Raw genomic sequence first — 20,957 nt, 5'->3', positions numbered from 1 at the left:
TTGGGCCAGATGGGAGAAGCAAGAGGGAGCTGCTTTGCGCCTCCCCATCCCCCACCAAGAGATACCAGGGCTCCTGATGTTTTGTGATGAAGGGAACCATTATGCATGTGAGAACTGAACTGTTCCCAGAGGCATTCCTCCCATCTTGAAACTAAAGCTATACCCTAACTCTACACAGACTCCACTAACATCCAACGCAGGTTAGAGAAGCCCAGATGGCATCAATCCTGCCCCAAACACAGCTTCAGCAGACTCTGAGCCAGGTATAACAGGTAACCTAGCACCAGCAGCTCAAGCCTCCTCCAACCTCCAAGGCCTGCTGAGCCTAGGTCAGGAGTCATCCTGCCCATCTACCACCAGCCAAGTGCACACTTCTACTGAAATTCAAAGGCACACTGCAGAAAAGCCTCATTAATTTTTCACAAGATTTATCTAATAGTGGCTGAGCAGAGCTGAGAAAGCCACATTCAAGTGCCTGTGCCAACAGCTTGCAAAGAGTTAACCCATTAGGCCACATCCTGGTGAGCTCATCCCTGCCGCTGGAGCCTGCTCAGTGGCTGGGATTTGCAGCACACTGACTCTGGATGTAGCCAGGGTGGCTTTCTCCAGCTGGGATGCAGGACTTGAGCAGAAACTCACTGGTAGCTTCTTCGCTGCGTGAGCGCCGACTGAGTCCCAGGTCCCCCATCTTCCCTCAGGACACTGTGCACAGTAAGTACAGAAAAGACAGCCCTCACCCCACCCCGTCCTTCGCTGTGTCTTCCTGGAAGAAGGAAGGTTTGAAGTATGTTGAGTCTCTGAAGTGGAGTTGGGAAGGCAGTGGGAATATCAGAGACCAGATGTGATGAAGTCAGCTTCAAGCAGACTGCTGAAAGACAGGCAGGAGCAGGTGAGCTGGGTGCCTCTTACTGTACACCTGGAAAAAGATCCCATGTGCTTGGGGAGCTCCTAGCCTTCCACTCCTGGAGGCCATTAAAGGAAAGGAGTGAGCAGGGCCCCTCTGTCCTGGCAGGAGCAGAAGTGCCAAACTGTGAAGTGCAAAGACCCCCACAGACCCCAGAGTCCTGGGTGCAGACTGTCTGTCCCCCGGGCTTCCTACATCCAACCTGAGCAGCTGCAGATCTGTCCCTTCTTCCTGCAGGTGTGGCTGGCACCCTGGGCAGGTGCCAGGGAAACAAGGTGGAGCACCCTGGCTTGGGCAGTCTTCATTTCAGAAAGGAGGGAGCAAGACAGGTACAATAAAAACCCAGACAAAGGCATGGCTCACTCAGGCAGAGGAAGGACATGGGGACTCCGCCCCTCAGTAAAACCAAATGTAAGCGCACTTATCCCCTGAGCTGTTTTTCCACCCTGTAGCCCCACAGGGCCCATGCACCAGTTGTGTGGCCTGAAGAGGAAGGTGAGTGGCACCCTCCAGATAGCTCTGACCTTAGAGAAGAAAGTCCCCTTCCTGAGAGTGCTGTGAGCTGGGGACAGATGGTGGCGGCAAGGCCATGTTGACAGCAGCAACGTATTCCACACTCTCTAGTCTCTCTACACTATCCGGCCAGGCACAGGGCCACGCACACCTTATCAGGGGAGTAGACATCCCCAAATGAACTCCTGGAAGTGGGGAAGTACAACAGGAGGAGATAAAGACCCTGGGAATGGGCGCCAAGCCACTGCAGCTGAGTAGGGTGATAGGCAGAAATTCAGGGAGAGAGAGATCAACTTCCCACCCATGCTGGGTCCTGCTCAGGGACATGAAACCATCGCCATTCCAATATGCAAAGCCTGTGGCCTGCCTTATGCTCTTGCTACCAGTCTACTGGCTGGGCCAGCCTCCCTGCTCTGAGGTCATCTGTGCCCTCTCCTCTCCTCCATGTCACCAGGTCCCAGAATAGACCAGTTCCTATCAGAGCTCTCTAGGTGGAAGGGTCTGGGGAGGAGGGACAAAGGAGTCAGATAACTCCAGGCCTGGGTGAAGCAACACAGTGGGGCCTCTTTTAGCATTAAGGTAGCTAAATGTGTTGTGCGCAGGGCACCCAGTTCTGCTCAATCTTTAGTAAATAATTAGATGCATTTGGGGTATGTGATACCCAGATCAGTGTTAGATCATTCTAATGCTCAGAAGTACTATTGTTGATTGGAGATCAAATTCAGCTAACCACTTTGCCCCTGCATTTACTAGATGGATATGAGAACCCCGTCTATACCGATCCCACACTTCCACTCATTCAGATAAAAGCAGTGGCAGCTCGAGAGAGCTGGGAAGTGGATTCTAAGTAGAGGCAGGCAGCTTCAGAGCGGCAGGGTTCTTGAAAGGAAGGTAGTGAAGAAGAAAATGTCAAGTTCTGTCCCCTAGAAAGAATATAACACACTAGAATTTGAGGTCAAGCCTCTGGGAGCCTCAGTTTCCTAGTCTGTAAAATGGGAATGATGCTAACTGTACCCGCCTCACCCAGTGCTAGGCAGACTTGGAGACCCTCCAGGTAAAGAAAGCACCAGATGCCAGACATTTTATCCTCCACGGTGATGGTGGTGACCTTGTAACCACTCTGCCCCACTGGCCCCGGCTCAGAACTCACAGTCTCATCCCATGGCTCCTCAGCTTCTCTACCTCCCACCCATCACCCAAACACCCATCATGGCAGTTCTGTTCATTAACTGTGTTCCAATTAAAGTGTCCCCCCTCACTATTCCCTCTATTTGAAAATGAAAATAAAAGTGCCACCCAGAAGGTAGCATGGACCTGAACTTGGACTCTGAAGTCACAGACACCCAAACCCATATTTCAACCTTGTCCTCCTGCTCATCTAATTGCTCAACGCTCTCTGATCTTCAGTTCTTCATCTGAGAAATGGGGTGGGGATGATAGTTGCACCTCCCTCAGGGGCTTGCCAGAAGGACTCGGTAAAGCAAATAGCATATCCCTGGCACACAACAAAGGGGGAGGGGGTGAGTGGTAGTTAATCAGAGTTGACATGGAGTCAGCTACGAACCTCACCACCAGGGGGCAGTCTTAGTGAGGTGAGAGCCTTGATAGGAAGGACAGGGCAAGGGATGTAGGTCTGTCCTACTTCTGGGTCCTCAGCTGCCTCTCAACTGCCACTATACCAGCTGCTCTAAGATAGGAGGTGATGGTTTACAATGGGCCCCTGGGAAGGAACAGCGATATAGTAATACAAAGCCAGCCAGGTTTCAACCCTCAGTGACTCCAATCAAAAGTGGAAGGAAACGAACTCAGTAAACTGCTTTGCAGACACCTGCAAAGCCCTATCCTATGCTACCCAAACTCCTCTGCTTATTTAACCATTTAGCAAAGTTCTGAGCCAATGCTAGACAGCACAGGAAGCGGAGGAGCATTTGCTGTAGTCCCAAGGGACTCATGGAGAAAGAGCTCTGGAACCACAAGGATAGTCATAGCCATTCGTCTTCGTCTTCAGAGCAATGAGTCACTCCTTCCCCCTTACAGTTCCTCCCATTAAAGGATGCATTTCAGGCACTTCAGACTCTATTGCAGGAAAAACACCTTCTGCCCGTATTATCTCGGCCATTCATTATCACTCTCAGCCTGCAGATCTTCCGCACCAAGCCATCTGCTGAAGGATGAGTATGTGAATGTGTGAGGAAAAAGCCAAAACTTCCCTTTCGTAGACCCCAGTTCTCTCCCGTTTCACTAAGGCATCTCTATGTTCCTCCAGGTACAGAGAGTCAGAGAGGAACTGACTAGAAGGTATGCTTCCATCTGCCTGAGAAAGCCTCCCCCTGAGCATCTTCTAGTCGCTTTCTCCATACCCACACTGCACTGTTCGTAGCTTTGTCAGCTTAGCAGGTTGTTAGCAACTTCAAGAATATCATAGAGATGGGAGAGCACAGGATTTGTGCTCTTCGGTTACTGGTTTCTGTTTCCAGTATGTCTTTGAGACTCATGCAGAACATTACTTGTGTCAGAAGTTGAAGTATTCCATTGTGTGAATATGCCCAATGTATTCTCCTCCCCCAGTGTAAAGCTTTCACAAATATTCCTATACACAGGTTTTTTGTTTGATTTTTTGTTTGTTTGTTTGCACATGTGTTTAATATTTAGGAGCAGAAGAGCTAGGTCAAGCAACAGGGGTGTGCTTAACTCCATGCAACTCTGAGTTTGCACAACAGTACAGGTCTACACCAAGTGACAAATGTGTTATTGAAAGAGTTTGACATTTTAGCTATTCTAATGAATGTGTGGTGGTGTCTCCTTGGGGTTTGTCTTGCACTGTCTTTGTGGAATCACTTTTTCATGGGTGTTTGTGTTCATTTTTTATCTTGTGATGAACTGAGAATATCTTGCCCATTTTTAATTATTTGAAAGAGACAGATTTTGGAGAACATATTGAACACACCTGTTAACTTCAATCACACTTCTGCATTCAACACTTGGAGGGAGTGCCCCTTTTGATGATTTCCTTGGGGGAGAAACTGGAGTTTTTAAAGCCAATGGCAACTTTAAAAAAAAAAAAAAATTCTTTCTTTATCTACATTTTATGTGTGAATATTTAGCATGTTTACCTGCAGGCCAGAAGAGGGCATCAGATCCTATTACAGATGGTTGTGAGCCATGATGTGGTTGCTAGGAATTGAACTCAGGACCTCTGGAAGAGCACCAGTCTTCTTAACCACTGAACCATTTCTCCAGCCCCTTCAATGGCAACTCCTTAACTCCATGGCTAAAGACCCTGGGAAAAGGAACTGACTCCTTTACTCAGAGGCAATTTTAGTACTAGCTTTCATCTATCCTGGATGACCTAAGGGATTGTTGCATAAATCTTCATGGAATCTTCTTCAATAACAATAGCCCAGGTTGTTAGGAGGCAGAGGCAGGCAAAGTTCTGAGAGTTCAAGGCTAGCCTAGTCTATATAGTAAGTTTCCACCCACTTAGAGCTAAATAGTGAGGCCCTGTAGGAAGGGAGGGAGGAAGGGAGGGAGGGAAGGAGAGAGGGAAAAAGGAAGGAAGGAAGGAAAAAAGAGAGAAAGAAAGGGGAGGGAGGGAGGAAACTAAAGAATGGCCCAGGGCTAGCATGATGGCTCAACCAGTAAAGAAACTTGTCATAAAGCCTGACAACCTTCGTTCTGTCCAGGGATCCACAAGGTGGAGGACTAGAACCTTCTTCCACAAGCTGTCATCTGACTTCAACACATTAGCTGCACATGCATGCCCCCATAAATACACATGAAAAAAAATAACAGTAATGACCCACTTACTGACCTCACCTCTTTCCAAAACAAAAGAAACAATCATCTTTCAGTAATGATGGAAGCTTTCAAAATATTTCCACGATGTTCCTATGCCACAGATCCCTCTGTTCTCTCCTAATTCCTCCCCTCAGTGTCTTCTGAACCTCAGAGATTCTTTCTTTCTTTTTTTTCTTTTTGGATTTTTGAGACAGGGTTTCTCTGTATCACCTTGGAGGTTGTCCTGGAACTCGCTCTGTAGGCCAGGCTGGCCTCAAACTCACAGAGATCCGCCTGCCTCTGCCTCCCGAGTACTGGGATTAAAGGCATTCTTATAACTAAATTCCCCAACTCTTTCAAGCTCCCTGTGATACTGATTCCTCCCTTTAACTTGAATTAAAAGTGGATTAACAAAGCCACCAGAGCCTTCTGGAAGAGAGCAATGCTTCCTCCTCTCATAAACCCCAAGAAACATCACCCCTGCTCCCCACTGTGCTTACAAGCTCTGCCTTATCACCCTCATAATAGAGACCTCCTGTCATTCGAGAATTATGGCACATCTGTCACAGGACTTCCACATTTAACAGATCAAGGCCAGACTTAAATTCGAGTTTCAGAAAAACAGTAAGCATTGTGATAGTGTAAGTGCCCTGTGTAACACTGAAGATACTTTTTGTACTTTTAGAAATACTTGTTTCCTATCTCAAGTTCAAATACAACTGAATATCTTTTCTTTGATCTGACAACAGTATATGTTGTGTATTTCACCCATCTCTGTTAACTGGGATCACCCAGCTAGACCTTAACATTTTTCCCTAAGCACTTTGCACTTGGGCTCATAGTTATCTTCCCATCTTGTCTGGCTATCTCCCTTGTCAATAAGCTTCTAGCCTGTACCTCTTTTCATCTCCATGGCTACAACCAAACACCAAGCTGCCCTGTCTTCCCACCTGGACTGCTTGCAGAGATCTCTAAATTACTATCCATCCTGTAGTCAGAGTGATCTGCCTATTGGGCAATTGTGCAATTAAGTTACATCTCTCCTCTTATCTAACCCTCTGCTGCTTTCTGTTGCCACTCTTTACCTGCTCCCTGATGTCTTTATCAGGAGCTATCTGCTGTGGTGAATGTTTGAGGTTGTGCTGTCTCTGCACATGCTGTTGAATCCATTGGAATTACAAAGCAGAAGTAGCAGTGGGCAGTACATAAATTAGTGAATTTAGTAGTGTCAACCATCCCCACCCCACCCCCCAAAAAAAGAAAGAAAGAAAAGAAAGAAAATTAACCACTTGTTTAAGATTCCAAAATTCTACTTTTGTGCGATCATAATGAATAACAAAATGTTCTTGTGAACTCTTCAACTATTGTGAGGGGAGCACTTGGGGCTGTAAAGATGGCTTAGAGGGATTAAGGGCACTTACTGTTCTTGCAGAGGACCTGGGTTCTATTCCCAGCACCCACATAGCAGCTAACAACCAGCCCTAACTCCAGTTCCAAGGGCTATGGCACCCTCTTCTGACTTCTTCTGACACCAGGCACACACACACACACACACACACACACAATCTACATATATACATGCAGGCAGAACATGCACGTACATAAAATTAAAATTAGCAAATCTGAAAATAAAAAAAAAATAAATCTTTGAACGGCTTATCTGGGCTTGGTGGCACACACTTATAATTCCAGGTGTTTGGGAGGCTGAGGCAGAAAGATTGCAAGCTGTAGTCTATCCTGAGCAAGTAAAAAAGACTCTGTCTCAAAAGAGAGATAGAGACACAGAGAGAGCAAGAATGTGCAGTGAGCACACCGGAGGTATAGGTGTAGCTCAATGGTAGGTTGCTTACCCAACATGTGTGAGGCCCTAGGTTCAATTCCCATCACCACAAGAATTAATCTTTTTTATTAAAGTAAATATGTTCTTGATCTGCAGTCTGTTTATAAACAGATGATAACCACAGACCACCAGTACCTTCCATCACATACTCTCAGATCCATTCTGTGCTTACTAAGCCTCCAAACCACACACATCTCTCCATTTCCATGGCTACAGACAAGTACCAGGCTGCCCTGTCTCTTACCTGAGCAACCACCTCTAAGTGGCTCTGTCTCTGGGTTCAGGCTTCTGCCTCCATCCCCAGGCTCGCCATTCAGCAATCCTCTTACATTACACTCAACAAGCACTCCTGACTATGACAGAGTTGGATTCTGCACGCTGTCCCATGCATAGTCTCTCCTCCACATACCTTTACCTAAACCCCCTATGGGTCCATTAGCTTTCTTCCCATAAGCTATTTTTTCCAGGAGCTTTTCTGAGGATCCCCCAAGATGAACATCACTCTGTCAGTGTCCTGCAGTGTTCGTTATGGGAACGCTTGCCTCTCTGGCTTGCCTGGCTTGTAAGCCTCAGTGTCTGTCACCGAGTTCTTCTGGATTTGGTCTGTCTGGCTGACACATAAAGGTCCAAACAAATGTTTTCAGTTGTCAGAATGTCTAGACTGGTGTGGTGTGTTGGTGCATGGCTGTAATACCAGCACTTGGGATGTAAGAAGAGGATGGTCAGGCATTCCAGGCCATTCTTGAAACTGTGTGGAACATTCCTCAGACTAAGCTACAAGAGATTCTGACAGGAAAACAAAACAACCCTAAGTGATTTTAAATATTAAGGGAATAGATGTGCTAATTACTCTAATTTAACTTGGCACCTGTTAGGGAGCTGGTTCAGGGACTACCCCCATGGATACTAAAAACTAAGGACATGCAAGACACATAAAATGGTGCAAAATCTGCTTAGCAGCAAATGTACATCCTCCTGTATGGTCTAAATGGTCTCAGAGTCCTCTCTATGTAACTGTGTTAGACTATGTCCCAAGGGGAATGTCTGCCTCCTGGCTGTCTTCCCCCTGCTTGCCTGTAGCCCTGGATAGCCATTTATAATACCCAACAGGGCATAACAGGAAACTCAGGCCTTCTGCGGTGCTATTCATTCACCTGCACGAGGCAATCATCATCACAACTGTAAACTGTTGTTCTGTGATACTGTTTAGAAAGTGACGGTAAGGAGAAAAGTCTGTGTGTTAGGTACAAATGAAATTGTTCTCAAATTATTATTTTTTCATCCAAAGTTGTTTGAATCTGTGGGTACTGACACCTAACTATATATGCAGATCAAAACATCTTATTGGAAAGCTGGGTGTGGTGGCACACATCTTTAATCACCACAGTTGAAGGCAAAAGCAGACAGGTCTGTCTGAGTTCAAGGACAGTTTGGTCTACATAGTGAGTTCAAACCAGTCAGGGTCACACAGTGAGACCCCATCTCAAACATATAAACAAAAAAACCCCAAAAACTCGCATTATAATTCAAAAGTATGTTCAACTACATATGTCAACCAAAGAATAAAATGGTCTTATTTAAATAAGTGAATTAAAATTGTAACACACTGGAAGAACCTACTGCAATAAAAGGCAGAGGCTATCTTCCTTTGCTTGTTGTATTTATTCCCTTCAGGAACACCCCTCTTCATCCCCTCCACAGGCCTCTAAGGGTATACCTGTGAGTTAGAAACAGAGAAAGGAAGGGGAGGGTCACGAGGGGAAAGTCAGGATCGTATTTCCCTGCTTACCCCAAATTGATTCTCATTAGGGTCCTAAAAAAGGATAGAACTGAGCTTTGCCTTGTAATTGTCTTGGTGTAACATTTCAGGGGCCGACAATATATACACAGGGCATAGTCATAACACCGATGTACTATTCCACTGTGAGCAGACTGAGAACAGCTGCCAGGTCAGGCACAAGAACAATGCCAGCAGCCCCAAAGTTCCCACAGCAGGCATCCACTTCCAGAATAGCCCCCCACCCCAAGTGGCCACTCTTCTTGCCTCTCCTAGCACAAATAGCTTTATCTGGTTTGGAATCCTACCTAAATGGAATCTTAGAGCCAAGCAAGACTCTGCTGTCTGTGTGAGACCCCTCTATGAAGTGCCCACCCCACCCCTTCTGAAGGCAGCAGCACCCTGCCACAGCCCAGCTGAGAGCCTAAATGAGGCTCTGCCCACTAAACCCACTTCAGGCTTCCTAACTTGGCCTCTGAGAGGAGCCATAGGTCCTTCTCAGATTACTGCCCTGAAGGCAACAGACATTCAAATCTTTGTTGGTTCTGAGGCCCAACCCTGTATAGCCTTTCACTAGCCTTACCAGTAGCAATCAGGACCACCCCTGTGTTGTCAAGGGCTTTAAAGCCTCTGCTGTTAAACAATCACACCTCTCTCCACAGGGCTTTCCCTCTCCTTGATACCTTTCTGTCCCCTTCCTCTGAAAAGCACACCAGTCGTTGGATTCAGACCCCATTGACACTGGACAATCTGTCTCCATATTTTTTTTCCTTCTTTGTGTTTTCACTACCCTTTTTAGTAAGAAATCACCCTGAAATTTCTTGCCAGTCTCTGCTGGTGTTGCCACTGGTGGCACCAAAGATAGGACCCAATGCTTTTGGTGAGGCATTTGTTTCACAGCTGTCCCAGTATTTTTTCCAACTAAAATTTTTTTCATAAATATATTTTGATCATGTTTCCTCTCCCCCAACTCCTCCCAGATCTTCCCCATCCAAAATTTATGTTCTCTTTATCTTTCTGTCTCTCTCTCTCTCTCCCCCCTAAAAATGATCTTTGTTCCATATTAGGCCACACCCCTGGGTTCTTGTGTGTGTATGTGTGTGTGTGTGTGTGTGTGTGTGTGTGTGTGTGTGTGTTCCAAGGTGTAAGGAGTTTGGTTTTTCCTCCCGCCGCTGGTCTTGTCCCGCCGCCGCGCCAGCCCCAAATAACACACTGAGACTCTGTATTAGATATAATTCTGTTGGCCTGTTACTAGTTTCTTATCGGCTAGGTCTATCTTAATTATTAACCCATTTCTATGTATTTCCACGTGATCTCATTACCGGAGTGGGGCAGGCGTCTGGTCTTCCTGGTCTCTCCATGCTGACCCCTCCTTACTACTTCCTCTTTCCTCCTTGTCTCCTAGTCCCTCCTATCTTCCTTTCCTATTGGCCAACAGTGTTTTATTCATTAACCAATAACAGAAACATGTTTACAGAATGGCATCTCCCATCACCAAGAAGCATGGGATAGCACCACAGTGAGTGAGGGATCCCCTGACACACACAAACTAAATCCCAGCATCTTAATTGAGGTTAGAAAGGGTCCTCTCTGGACCAGATCCCCGAGTATGAACTCCATTCTGAGCTGTGGCACCAAGATCAATTCCTCTGATGAAGTACCACTCTTCCAGCCAGGTGCACTGGGGACACAGAAGGAATCCAACCCCACAGTTTGCAAGGAGAGTGGAAGAAAGGCTGGCATGCTACAATGTAGGGTCTTGTGTCAATGATATCACTCCCAGATGCCATCTGGCCAAGCCTGGGGTCATTCATAAACTGTCATGACTGGGGTCTAAGCGGGTCGCTACTGGCATCTGGTAGGCAGTGGTCCCGGATACCACTAAGCAGCCCACGATTGTATAGACTCCACATCTGTGACAATGAAATGCCAAATCCAAAATGCCCACAGAGCTCCTGTTCAGAAACCATGGTCCAAATGAGCTTGGCAAAGGACAGACTCTCAAGAGGACTTTAGTAAAACATCGAAAAACATGGCCCTTAAATTGGTGACTGTATGGAAACCGGAATACTCAGAGTTCAAATCAACTAGCTAGTCACAGGCCAACCCGGAAACAACTTTAGAAGTCACAAAGCAAACTCCTCATTTCACAGATGAGGAGGAGATAGGTACCCAGAGGGAAAGTGACCCAAATGACAAAAGAGGGGCTACTCCCTGATCATCACAGCATCCCAAATGGGGGTATAATAGTGCCGTTCATGAGTTTGACAGTCACAAGAGCACTGTGAGACCAATACGTTATGATCCCTGTTTTGTATATAGGGCTACTAAATTTATAGAAGTTTAAGTAGCTGCCCAAGGTCCCACAGCTTATAAATTCCTGCCCTACCCCAACTCCACTCTGGGCTTTGGGACTAAAGACCAGAATCTTTTTATGCATTGAGATTGCCTAGAACTGAGTGACTGAGCCCAATTCTTCCCAGCACCAAGTCTAACCCACGGCCCAGCCCTGCCTGACCCCTCTATCTGTAGCTGTCCTGTGCCTGGTCACACAGAAAGAATACAGATGGGATGGGGCATGACCCTAGTCCTTACTCCAGGGGACTCCTTCAGTGTCTCTTCTTCAATGACCAACAAACAAGACCTGCTTCCTGTCCTTTCAGCCCCAAGAACACACCCTTCCTCCATGTAAGCCATCTCACTTACAGGTTCTCTTCTTCTCCTTCTCCTTCTTCCTCTAAGTATTTCATTTTAAGTAACATTTCACCAGTGGGTGATCATTTAAGGCAGAAGGCTTTGAAAATACAGATGAATGGAATGAAGGATATAAAAGTCAACTGTAATCTCTAAACTAAGGAATAAAGACCATTGGATTTTTTGGTGTAATTTGTATATCCCTCTATATAGGGATATGGAGAGTGATAGGCATATTTTACAAAACTGTGGAGGTCCCATTCTTTAGGATTTTGTGTGCCCCATTATAATCTAGAAGAAAGATGATAGACAGAAAGATAGATGACAGATGATACACATATGCACATATGTAAATGACAGATTAATAACCTGTGGTTAGACACGTGATAGCTCAATTGCAGATTGATAGCTGTATAAAAAGGAAATAATGAAAAAGAACAGTAAACAATAAACAATAAAGAAAATGTCAAGAGAAAATAGATAAGAGAAAAAGAGAGAGAGATCTACATTTTCCTTGTCAAGTGCAACTAGTAACAAAATCAATAATCACTTTCCATCACCTTGGGCATTTCATTAAATGACAATTGTTCCAACGTCAAAAGGAGAAGGAAAGGCCTGATTTTAAGGTAAATAACTATGTAAGGAAGCAAAAACCTACAACAGTGCTCTCCCTCCTTCCCACACACAGTGGTCCGGGACAGGGAATTACAAACCAGAGTCCTCCCATATTCAGGGAAAAGTCACCTCAGGGGTGGCTGAAGCTTCAAAGTGAAGAATTCAGAATTATTGTAGGGGATCCCTCCAGACTCAGCACTATGGCCATTGTGTAACACAAAGAGCTTTGCATCCAAATACCTCTGCCTGAATCCTCAGATTCAGGGAAGCTAGGCTGAGGGCCAGAACCAGGGAAGTGTCACCCTAGCTCCTACATGTGAGACCCCAGCCTCAGCCCTTGCAAAGTGGAGCTAAGCTAGTAACTGTGTTGAAGAACCAATGAGAAGGAGGGCGTGGGGTGCTTCCAGCAAGCCTAGTGTTGGTGTCACCCTCTTCTCAGAAGCCAAGAATCATCCTCCTACCTCCAACCTCCTACCTCCAACTGGCACTTTCTGTCCCGGAGGCCCTGTCATACTAGAAGGGCAGGCCCTTTCTGATCCAGCCTCAGCTGTTTTTCCAGGTAGAACTAAGACCCATCCCCCACCCTCCACTCCCCACCCCCACCCCCCACCAACTTCAGCCTCTCCAACATCAGTGTGTCTGCCCTGGTCCTTCCCTGAGAAGTACTAGAGTGGGTACCCAGGGAAATCCTGAGTAAGACTCCAGTGACCACAAGTTGCAATAAGCACCCCCAAGGTTTTCCAGAGCATTCTATCTCTCTTCCCTGCCCCATCCCACAGGAGAGAAGATCACCTTTTAAATGATGGCTTAGCTTATGCAAATACACTGCCATTCCCAAAGGAAACAAGCATCCCTGTGCCCATGGTTACCAAAACACCATGGTGGTTTTTGAGAGCAGAGGACAAAAATCCTCCCTCGGTGAAGTGCATCTGAATATGAATATCTAAATGCTGATGGATTTGGTAATTTCATGATTTTTATTTCCTCCTGTAAGTGGGGAGGGGTCTTGAATTGCTTTATCTAGAAAGTGGAAGCTGTGGGTGTTGTGCTTTGAGGTGATGGAAAATAACCCGGTGATCAGGTCAAGACTGAGCTGCTGTGGGTGGAGTAAGGAAGGGGATCAGGATGAAACCAACATTTTGGGAAGTCTGGAGAAGGAAAGCACTCACTGAAAGGTCCTCATTAAGGAGGGATCATTCCCAGGGTACAGGGTCTTGGAAGTCCCCAGCTCTAGACAGTTCTCCTTTATCCCAAGCTGCCTTTGACTCCAGAACTGAGAACATGTTTTCCCCAAATGCACCCTGCCTTCATCATCGGGTTTGCTACAGGACCTCTCACCAGCACCATAACTGGGCTGGGTAAAAAGAATCCATTATGGCTGTGATAAACAGCCCACCGTCCCCAGGATTCTGACTGCTGCAGGAAACAGTCTCCCAGGCCTGTGCTGGCACGTGTGTGAATACTGGAGGCTCTGAGTTTGTTGCACAAGAAGCCCCGGGGAGGAACGCAATCTGCACAGGTAGGGTAGGCCTGGGTTTGTTGTAGTGAGAAAGAAGGGGAGGGATGGAAGAAAGCAGGGGGAGAGTTATGTTCCAAGCTCACTCACTCTGTCAAGTTTACAGAATCTCATGGGTGTGAAGCCCAGAACCAGATACACTGAGGTGATGTGGGGCAAAACTCGGGGCCTTCTTAGCCTTCCCTTCCTCCCAAACAAAACCTGTGCTCAGTGGGGAAACCATCTTCCATCAGTCACTCATCTCTTGTTACCTTACTGCAGGGACATGGGCATTAGAACTAGAACACATCTGCAGTTTGAGAGGCTTCAGTCTCTCAAACTGAGGGAATGTGAGAACCCGCTGATCTGATGCTGCCACTTCTGACAGGCCGGGAGGGCTTCTCAGCAGGTCGGAATCACTTCATTCACCAGAGAGACCTGAATCCTCTGAGTGGAGAACAGGAGATAAGGAGTCCCCAGGGACCAGGAGGTCTAGAGAGAGGTTAGGAGAGGCAGTTGAGCTGGATTCCAGGCCCTTAGATTATATACAAGTACACCTTGTGTTACTATGATGAAATAGCTGCATCTGGCTACTTTATAGAGGAAATGTGTTTACATAGCTCAATTTAGAAGGTACAAGGATCTGAATCGTTAGTGACTTCTTGTTGGCAAAGCCCCAGATCCGCACAGAGAATGACTCAGGTGTGTCTGACTCTCTTCCTTTTCTGGACAAAAAATGCACAAGGACCCCAATCCCAGACACCCCAACCAAGCAACCACCTCCCAAAGGCCCCACCCTGCACACCACACTCAGGTTAAGGTGTCATGCTCCCAACCTTACCGGGAACCCTGGAGGACACATTCCAAACAGAAGCAAATGAATGAAAAGGTTCCTTTCTGTCACAACAGTGGTGAATTGACATGACAGAAGATCATGTGACACATTGTGAAGCTGATGCTTCTTAGTGGACTGAAGCTCCTGGAATCTCGGGTATTTGAAGCATCACTGACCTGCATGCAGGTGAAAACAGTAGCTCTTATAAACTAATGGTTACACCTCTCCAAGCCTCAGCTTTCTAATCTGTAAAATGGGACTAATGATCAGTGCCTGGGATTATGGTGTTGTGTCAGTCTGATGAGAGAAGGGTTAAACAGACACATGCACACAAGCTAGTTAAGGATAGAGCATTGTCATCCGGACAGGCAAATGATACCACTTACAGAGCACCCAGAATATGCGGAACATCAATCCAGTTCAGTCCACACCTGCTCTCCTTTAACCCTTTGGAATCCTTGTGAGGAAGCTAATACTATTACTTTCATTTTGTAGATGAGAAAACAGAAACACAGGTTAATAACTCACTTGAGATGGCACAGCTAGACAAGGGTTGGGCTTGAAAATGACATACTACTAAATAAACGATGGTTGGTGTTTGTTTGTTCTTAAGTGCTACTGTTTTCTGGTTTAAATAGGAAAAGTAATTAATAGAGTGATATTGTATTAGTCTAGTATGGTAGCACTTTCCTGCAACCCCTGCACTCAGGAGGTAGAGGCAGGAGGATTACAAATCCACAATGTCAACCTAGATAACACAATGAGTCTCTGTCTTAGAAAACAAAACAAGAAGAAAAGAAATACTATCTTGTATCATGTCTTTGAGTTTGTGTGTGAGCTATATGTGTATATGTGTTTATGAGTATGGATGGGCACACTAGCATTTGTGGATGTATGTTGGAAGCCAGAGGGTGACAATATGAGTTGTCCTCAACTACTCTCCTCCTTAATTTTTGAAATGGGCTCTTTTGCTGAACCTGGAGTTTGCTAATTTGGCTATGCTAGCTGGCTAGCAAGTTCCCAGGACTCCCTCATCTCCATTCCAGTCTCCACCCCAATGTGTTGCCATGCCTGCTTTATAAATGGGTGCTTCTGGATCCAAATGCAAATTCTCAAACTTGCATGCACTTATTCCGTATTATGCTCCACTGAGAGTCAGGCTGGAGAGGGACAGACACTGATACAGGATGGATGACAAAAGATTCCTTTGGCTTCACCATCCTCTCTGTTGCCAATACTAGGTGCCTGATCTTGAACAGCCATGACGATGGAAGTACTCCCCAAGGCCCTGGAGGTAGATGAGACGTCTCCAGAGTCTAAGGACCTGCTGCCCAGCCAGACAGCCAGCTCTCTGTGTATCAGCTCCAGAAGTGAGTCTGTCTGGACCACCACCCCCAGGAGCAATTGGGAAATTTACCACAAGCCCATAATCATCATGTCAGTGGGTGCTGCCATTCTGCTCTTTGGTGTGGCCATCACCTGTGTGGCCTACATCTTGGAAGAGAAGCATAAGGTTGTGCCAGTTCTCAAGATGATAGGGCCTGCCTTCTTATCCTTGGGGCTCATGATGCTGGTGTGTGGGCTGGTGTGGGTACCCATCATCAAAAAGAAGCAGAAGCAAAGGCAGAAGTCCAACTTCTTCCAAAGCCTCAAGTTCTTCCTCCTGAACCGTTGATGGTAATCTGACCGGAAGATCTGCTGACCAGCATCCAGACTCCTAATCTTCTATGTCGGGTACCACCAAGCTGATCCAGGCAAACCTTCCTCTTGGCCCTAAGAGTAGGACAGAGCTCAGGGCTTCACCCTCACACAACCTAGCAGTGTTGCTGGCTGAGTCTCACCTGGTTTCTTCATCACTGTTGATACTCTCTCGGATATTCTCAATATTCTCATCCCTGGCACCTGCATTTAGCCATCATCCATCCCACTCTCTCTGACAGGGACAGTGCATGCTGGGAAATTATTTGGGGGTTGACTATGCTTCCAGAAAGAATTTCATGTTATACTTGTGTGTCTCAGCTGGATTCCACATCTGCATCCTTCTGGAACCAAAACTGATCAAGGAGGGAAGGGTGACTTCAAACCACTGGATTTGAAAGTCTAGTCTCCCTCCTTGGGTGAGACATTGACTAGCATTACAAGAGATGGGACAATTCTCATGTGTCACACATTCCAAAATCTGGACAGTGATGGGTTTGGGAAAAAAAAAAAAAACAAACAAACCCCTGTCCAGGGCAGATCATTCCTCTGGGCATAGTTCTAGAAGTTAGCTAGCCAAGGAAGTTTATTCCCAAATCCATAGTATTGACACCAGAGGCAATAGGGCAGGCTAAGTGGTGTCACAGTTTCCCCTGGACCCTCCAATGCCTTTCTCACAGATTGCCTTCTTCTTGGCAATTAGTCAAGAACAAATGCTCCTTGTTCTAACTCCTTCCCCCACCCCACCTCTGTTTCTATGCATCCCCAGAAGAGAAGGATGGAAGGTCACAGATGAGACCTATAAGGTCATCTCTCCTTCCTCTCAATCCAGACCTAACTTGAGATGGGACATCATGTCCAAATACTCCATGGGTTTCTAGAGATAAATTCACCAAAGAAGATCTCAACCTGTATCATCCCTGCTCCTCCCCACCAAACAGGAGAGTATTTATTGAGTTTCCTTCTCCGGGCACAGCCAGACCCAGTCTCTGATTTCCTCTCATTTCCAAAAGTAAGAGAGAGGAGAGAGAGGGGGGCAAGTTGGCAATACCACATACTGAGTTCCTATGGTGGCTATGGGAACACATAGGCCTAACATAAATTTACAGGAAAACAGAGATTTCTGGAGACCATGCTCATCCCTCCTGAAGACAAAGGGAAAATAAGTGCATGGAAAGGGCAAAATGTGTAAGGAGGCAACAACTGTCTTGCATGTGAAAAAGCTGGGGGAATGAGGCCCTGTGGAGTTAGGGTTCTACATAGCTCCTGGATGCTGTTTCATCTTCTCTTGCCTACTTCCCTTCTGCTTCCCCAAGTGCCTTACATCCAGCTTCTCCTTGGTACCCTGCAAGCTCCTGGGGTCTATAGAGGCTGGAAGACTCATCTCCAGAGGGCCCCCACCAAGTAGATATAACCCAAGAGGTAAGTGCCCTCAAAGCATCTTAAAAACACCAAGAAGCCTTTAGGTGAAAGACCAGGTGCCCGTAACAGCTCCTCTAAGCTGTGCCAGGCCAGAAACAAGGACAAAGCCCCTGATAACAGGGTGAGTGACAAGAGCTACATTAGTTCCAGTTGACTCCCTTCATCTCTCAACCTTCAGGCATTTGGGATCACCATAGCAACCTTCCTCCAACAGGTCTCCAGATGTCTCAGTCCTTCACAGAACTTCCATAGGCAGACCCAGACTCCATCTTTGTTCCTGTTGCATGGTGGGAAATCCATAGAGGTAGTATTTTTTCATGGGATCACACACACCAACTAACTAAAGAGTCAGAGTTTGGGGAGCCTCTGCCCTTTCAAAAGGTCATTTAAAACAACCATGTCCTTCATTGAGAGTCATACCAATGAGCCCAGGTCCTCTAGTACATCATCCCCAGCATGCAGGTAGGTCAGGACCAAATCTGGGGCTATTGCAATGCTGCCACCAATTTGAGTGCTAGTGCCTCAGTGACAGGGCTTGCAGATCATTTCCCTTTCTCCCGGCATAGAAGGCCAGCCCTGTGATGAAGCCTCTCATTCGTTGGTGCTTTCATGAAAGAGAGCACACAGATGAGCTCACTTGGAGTTCATACCCCCAGACACCTCATTATCCCAAGAGCTCATTGTCTGGGCACAGCCCTGGTAGGAAGGTCTTTGCAAACATCATTGTAGTGTATGTCTCAATGGAAGGAAGTTTTGGGGTAATCATGATGTCAGGAAATCTTCAAGTTCTAGACAGCATCTGCAGCCACATCAGTACCTGTCCCCACCCCACCCCTCAAGTTAAGTCTTCAGTAGACAGAATCAAAGAAGGGCCTTTGAGGAAAAAAAATCCCAAAGATTGATTACTTCCCCCTACTGGGTTTCCCACACAAGTAAGGGCCAGGAAATGGACTGAATCACCCCCCCAAAACAGTGCATCTTGGAGCTTTTTGCCAAAGGCCAAAGACTACTGCCTCATGAAATCCTGAGGGGACAGTCTGTGAATGAAGCCAAGCTGGATTCTCACATCCTGAGCAATGACTTCAGTCATCTCACTGGTCAGAAGACAGGACCAGCATCCACAGCACCATCTCACCAGAATGTATTACCTGCTCCTCCTGTAGCTATTCTGTTAGAATTTAATCTAATCTGAAGCCTAAATGAATTAATGTCATGTTGAAGTGTATTCTGTTTAACAGTGTCTGCCATGTTCATCCTGTTTTACCAGGTATTTGAAGACTATACCCACAAACCTGCTCCTCTAAAATCCTCCCCTATTGCTACATATCATCTCCCCAAAAGGATGCCAGGGAGAATAATGACAGAGTGGGTTTCATGCATGGTTCCTCAGGTGCCTCTCTGCAACTGGTGGCTCTACTCCATGGTGATGGTGGTGCAGAGGGATCCCACAAGCCCAGTATTGAGACCCACAACTTGACCTGAATAAATTACATTCGAGAATGAATTTGTGGTCTAGATGAGGCAGGCCGATACCAGGTCCTGGAAAGATGCTCCAAACACAAATTAAAGTAGGAGCTTACTTTCACCTTCCACCCCAGAGACCTATCTGCTTAGCCTGTGTGAGGACAGTTGTTTATTCCAAAGACTCTCTACTGCAGCTTACAAGCAGCCTCAGAGACTGCTGGTTGCAGGAGCTGTCACTCAGTGACTAGGTTCCTTAGGTCTCCAGCAAGAGACCTTATATCTGAGGGACTATGGTCAATTCTCCTGCAACCTCCTCTGAAGGTACAACCTTCAGAGATGCTAGGCCACCCCACACAGTCCAGGTCTCTACTCTAAGGGAAAGACAGATTCGCTAAAGGTTGAATGAAACCATCAGACCACCAGGATAAGACCATCTCCCACTGTCTTGTGGGTTTCTCTAGAAAAGCCACTAAAGTGACGCAAAAAGGAGGTGGGGTGGTCATTACCAATGGTCCTTATCAATCAGTCACACATACTAAGTTGGGATTGTCTTCAATAAACAACAAAATGCCAATGGGAACTGTGCTCTTTTCCTGGAACACATGGGAAGTGTGCTTCTAGTCACGGCTGCATCATTCCCTCCTCAGGCTCTGGCTCTGGCCTTCCTTTTTTCTGCTCCTTTGTTCATATACCAATCTCTAACTGAGATTCCAATTATCCAGTTACCCAAGTCCACAGCAGACTTCAGAACCTGGATGACTTAATGAAGACAGCTATCAGGCTAATGCCCAGAAAAGAGAGACAAGGGAATCTTCAGGTGTGATGCAGTATGATCATGGGGTGGGGGTCACTCTTCGGGTGTGATGCAGTATAATCATGGGGGGGGGGAATTAGGAATGCTCAGATAATGGTACTCAAGCCACCCTGACCACAACCTGCCTCTGGAATACAGATATGCTGGGTTTTCACATCAGACACAGTGGGGAAGAGACCCAGGCAAGAGAAAAGAGGAGCTGCTCACTGGCAGGTTGGAGAAGATAACCCCAACTTGACCTCTGGTCCTGCTCTATTTTGCAGTCTTGCTCTGAAACCCATCCATCCCAGCCTTCAAACTGTGGCAGGTGCATATTTGTAGGGTGTGTTTGAGGTTAGGAGATCAAGGGCTCCCTACATTTCTGCTCGTCTACACTGTTTGGAGATCCAGTCTTCAACAAAAAGCACTGTGGTTCTGACATTTTCTGTCACTTTTCCTTCCCCAATCCCCATCTTTTCCTTACTCTAACACTCCTCTGGGGTTAAGAGATGGCTCAGTAGTTAAGAGCTGTGGCTGTTCTTTGAAAGTCCAATCCCCAGTACCCACATGGTGACTCACAACCATTTTGTAACTCTACTTCCAAGGGATCCAACGCCCTCTTCTGGCCTCTGTGGGTACTGTGCACAGACATGCATGCAGGCAAAACACCCATACACATAAAACAAAAGCAAAACATCTTAAGAAAAAAATTTAAGCACATCTGTGAATGACTGCCATGGCAATGGTTTTATTGTGGCACTGTGGAAGGGTGCCTTCCCCAAACCACCCCCACATGTCCAATTCCTAGTGGACCTTTAAGTTGCTATGGTGACTGTTTAAATGTATTGTTTTACAGCTCAGAGGTCAGAAGTCCTGTCTCTGAGGGCTCTAGCAAAGCATATTCAGGATTACCATTCCCTCTGAGGATCCAGGGAGGAATCCACCCCCTGCTTTATGCAGTTTGTATCAGCTGTCTGCCATCCTATCTTCAGCAAATAGAATTTGAAGGACTTGGCCTCTTACATCATCAGTCATCACATCTGCTCTGACCTCCCCCCCCCCAACTTTTCTTATAAAGACTTTTGTTCTGGGCCTTATTTGGTCCTCTTCTATTAGACCTTTTGTTGGAT

At 46.4% G+C, this 20,957-nt stretch overlaps 1 protein-coding gene across 1 annotated transcript; it reads left to right on the top strand.

Annotated features, from left to right (window-relative positions):
• The first annotated feature begins 528 nt into the window (after window positions 1–528).
• Window positions 529–16,405, top strand: Pirt (phosphoinositide interacting regulator of transient receptor potential channels). The gene is made up of 2 exons (XM_051180368.1): window positions 529–711; window positions 15,692–16,405. The coding sequence occupies exon 2, from the start codon at window positions 15,712–15,714 to the stop codon at window positions 16,123–16,125; it is 414 nt and encodes a 137-aa protein (XP_051036325.1). The 5' UTR covers window positions 529–711; window positions 15,692–15,711; the 3' UTR covers window positions 16,126–16,405.
• Window positions 16,406–20,957: the final 4,552 nt, after the last annotated feature.

This window comes from Phodopus roborovskii, unplaced genomic scaffold (assembly GCF_943737965.1).
Source record: "Phodopus roborovskii unplaced genomic scaffold, PHOROB, whole genome shotgun sequence".
Lineage (NCBI taxonomy): Eukaryota > Metazoa > Chordata > Mammalia > Rodentia > Cricetidae > Phodopus > Phodopus roborovskii.
The sequence above is the reverse complement of the archived record's forward strand: the minus strand, read 5'-3'. Positions and strand labels throughout refer to the sequence as shown.

Coding starts and splice junctions, on each gene's coding strand:
- Pirt (XM_051180368.1), top strand. CDS start 15,712: ATGACGATGGAAGTACTCCCCAAGGCCCTGGAGGTAGATGAGACGTCT.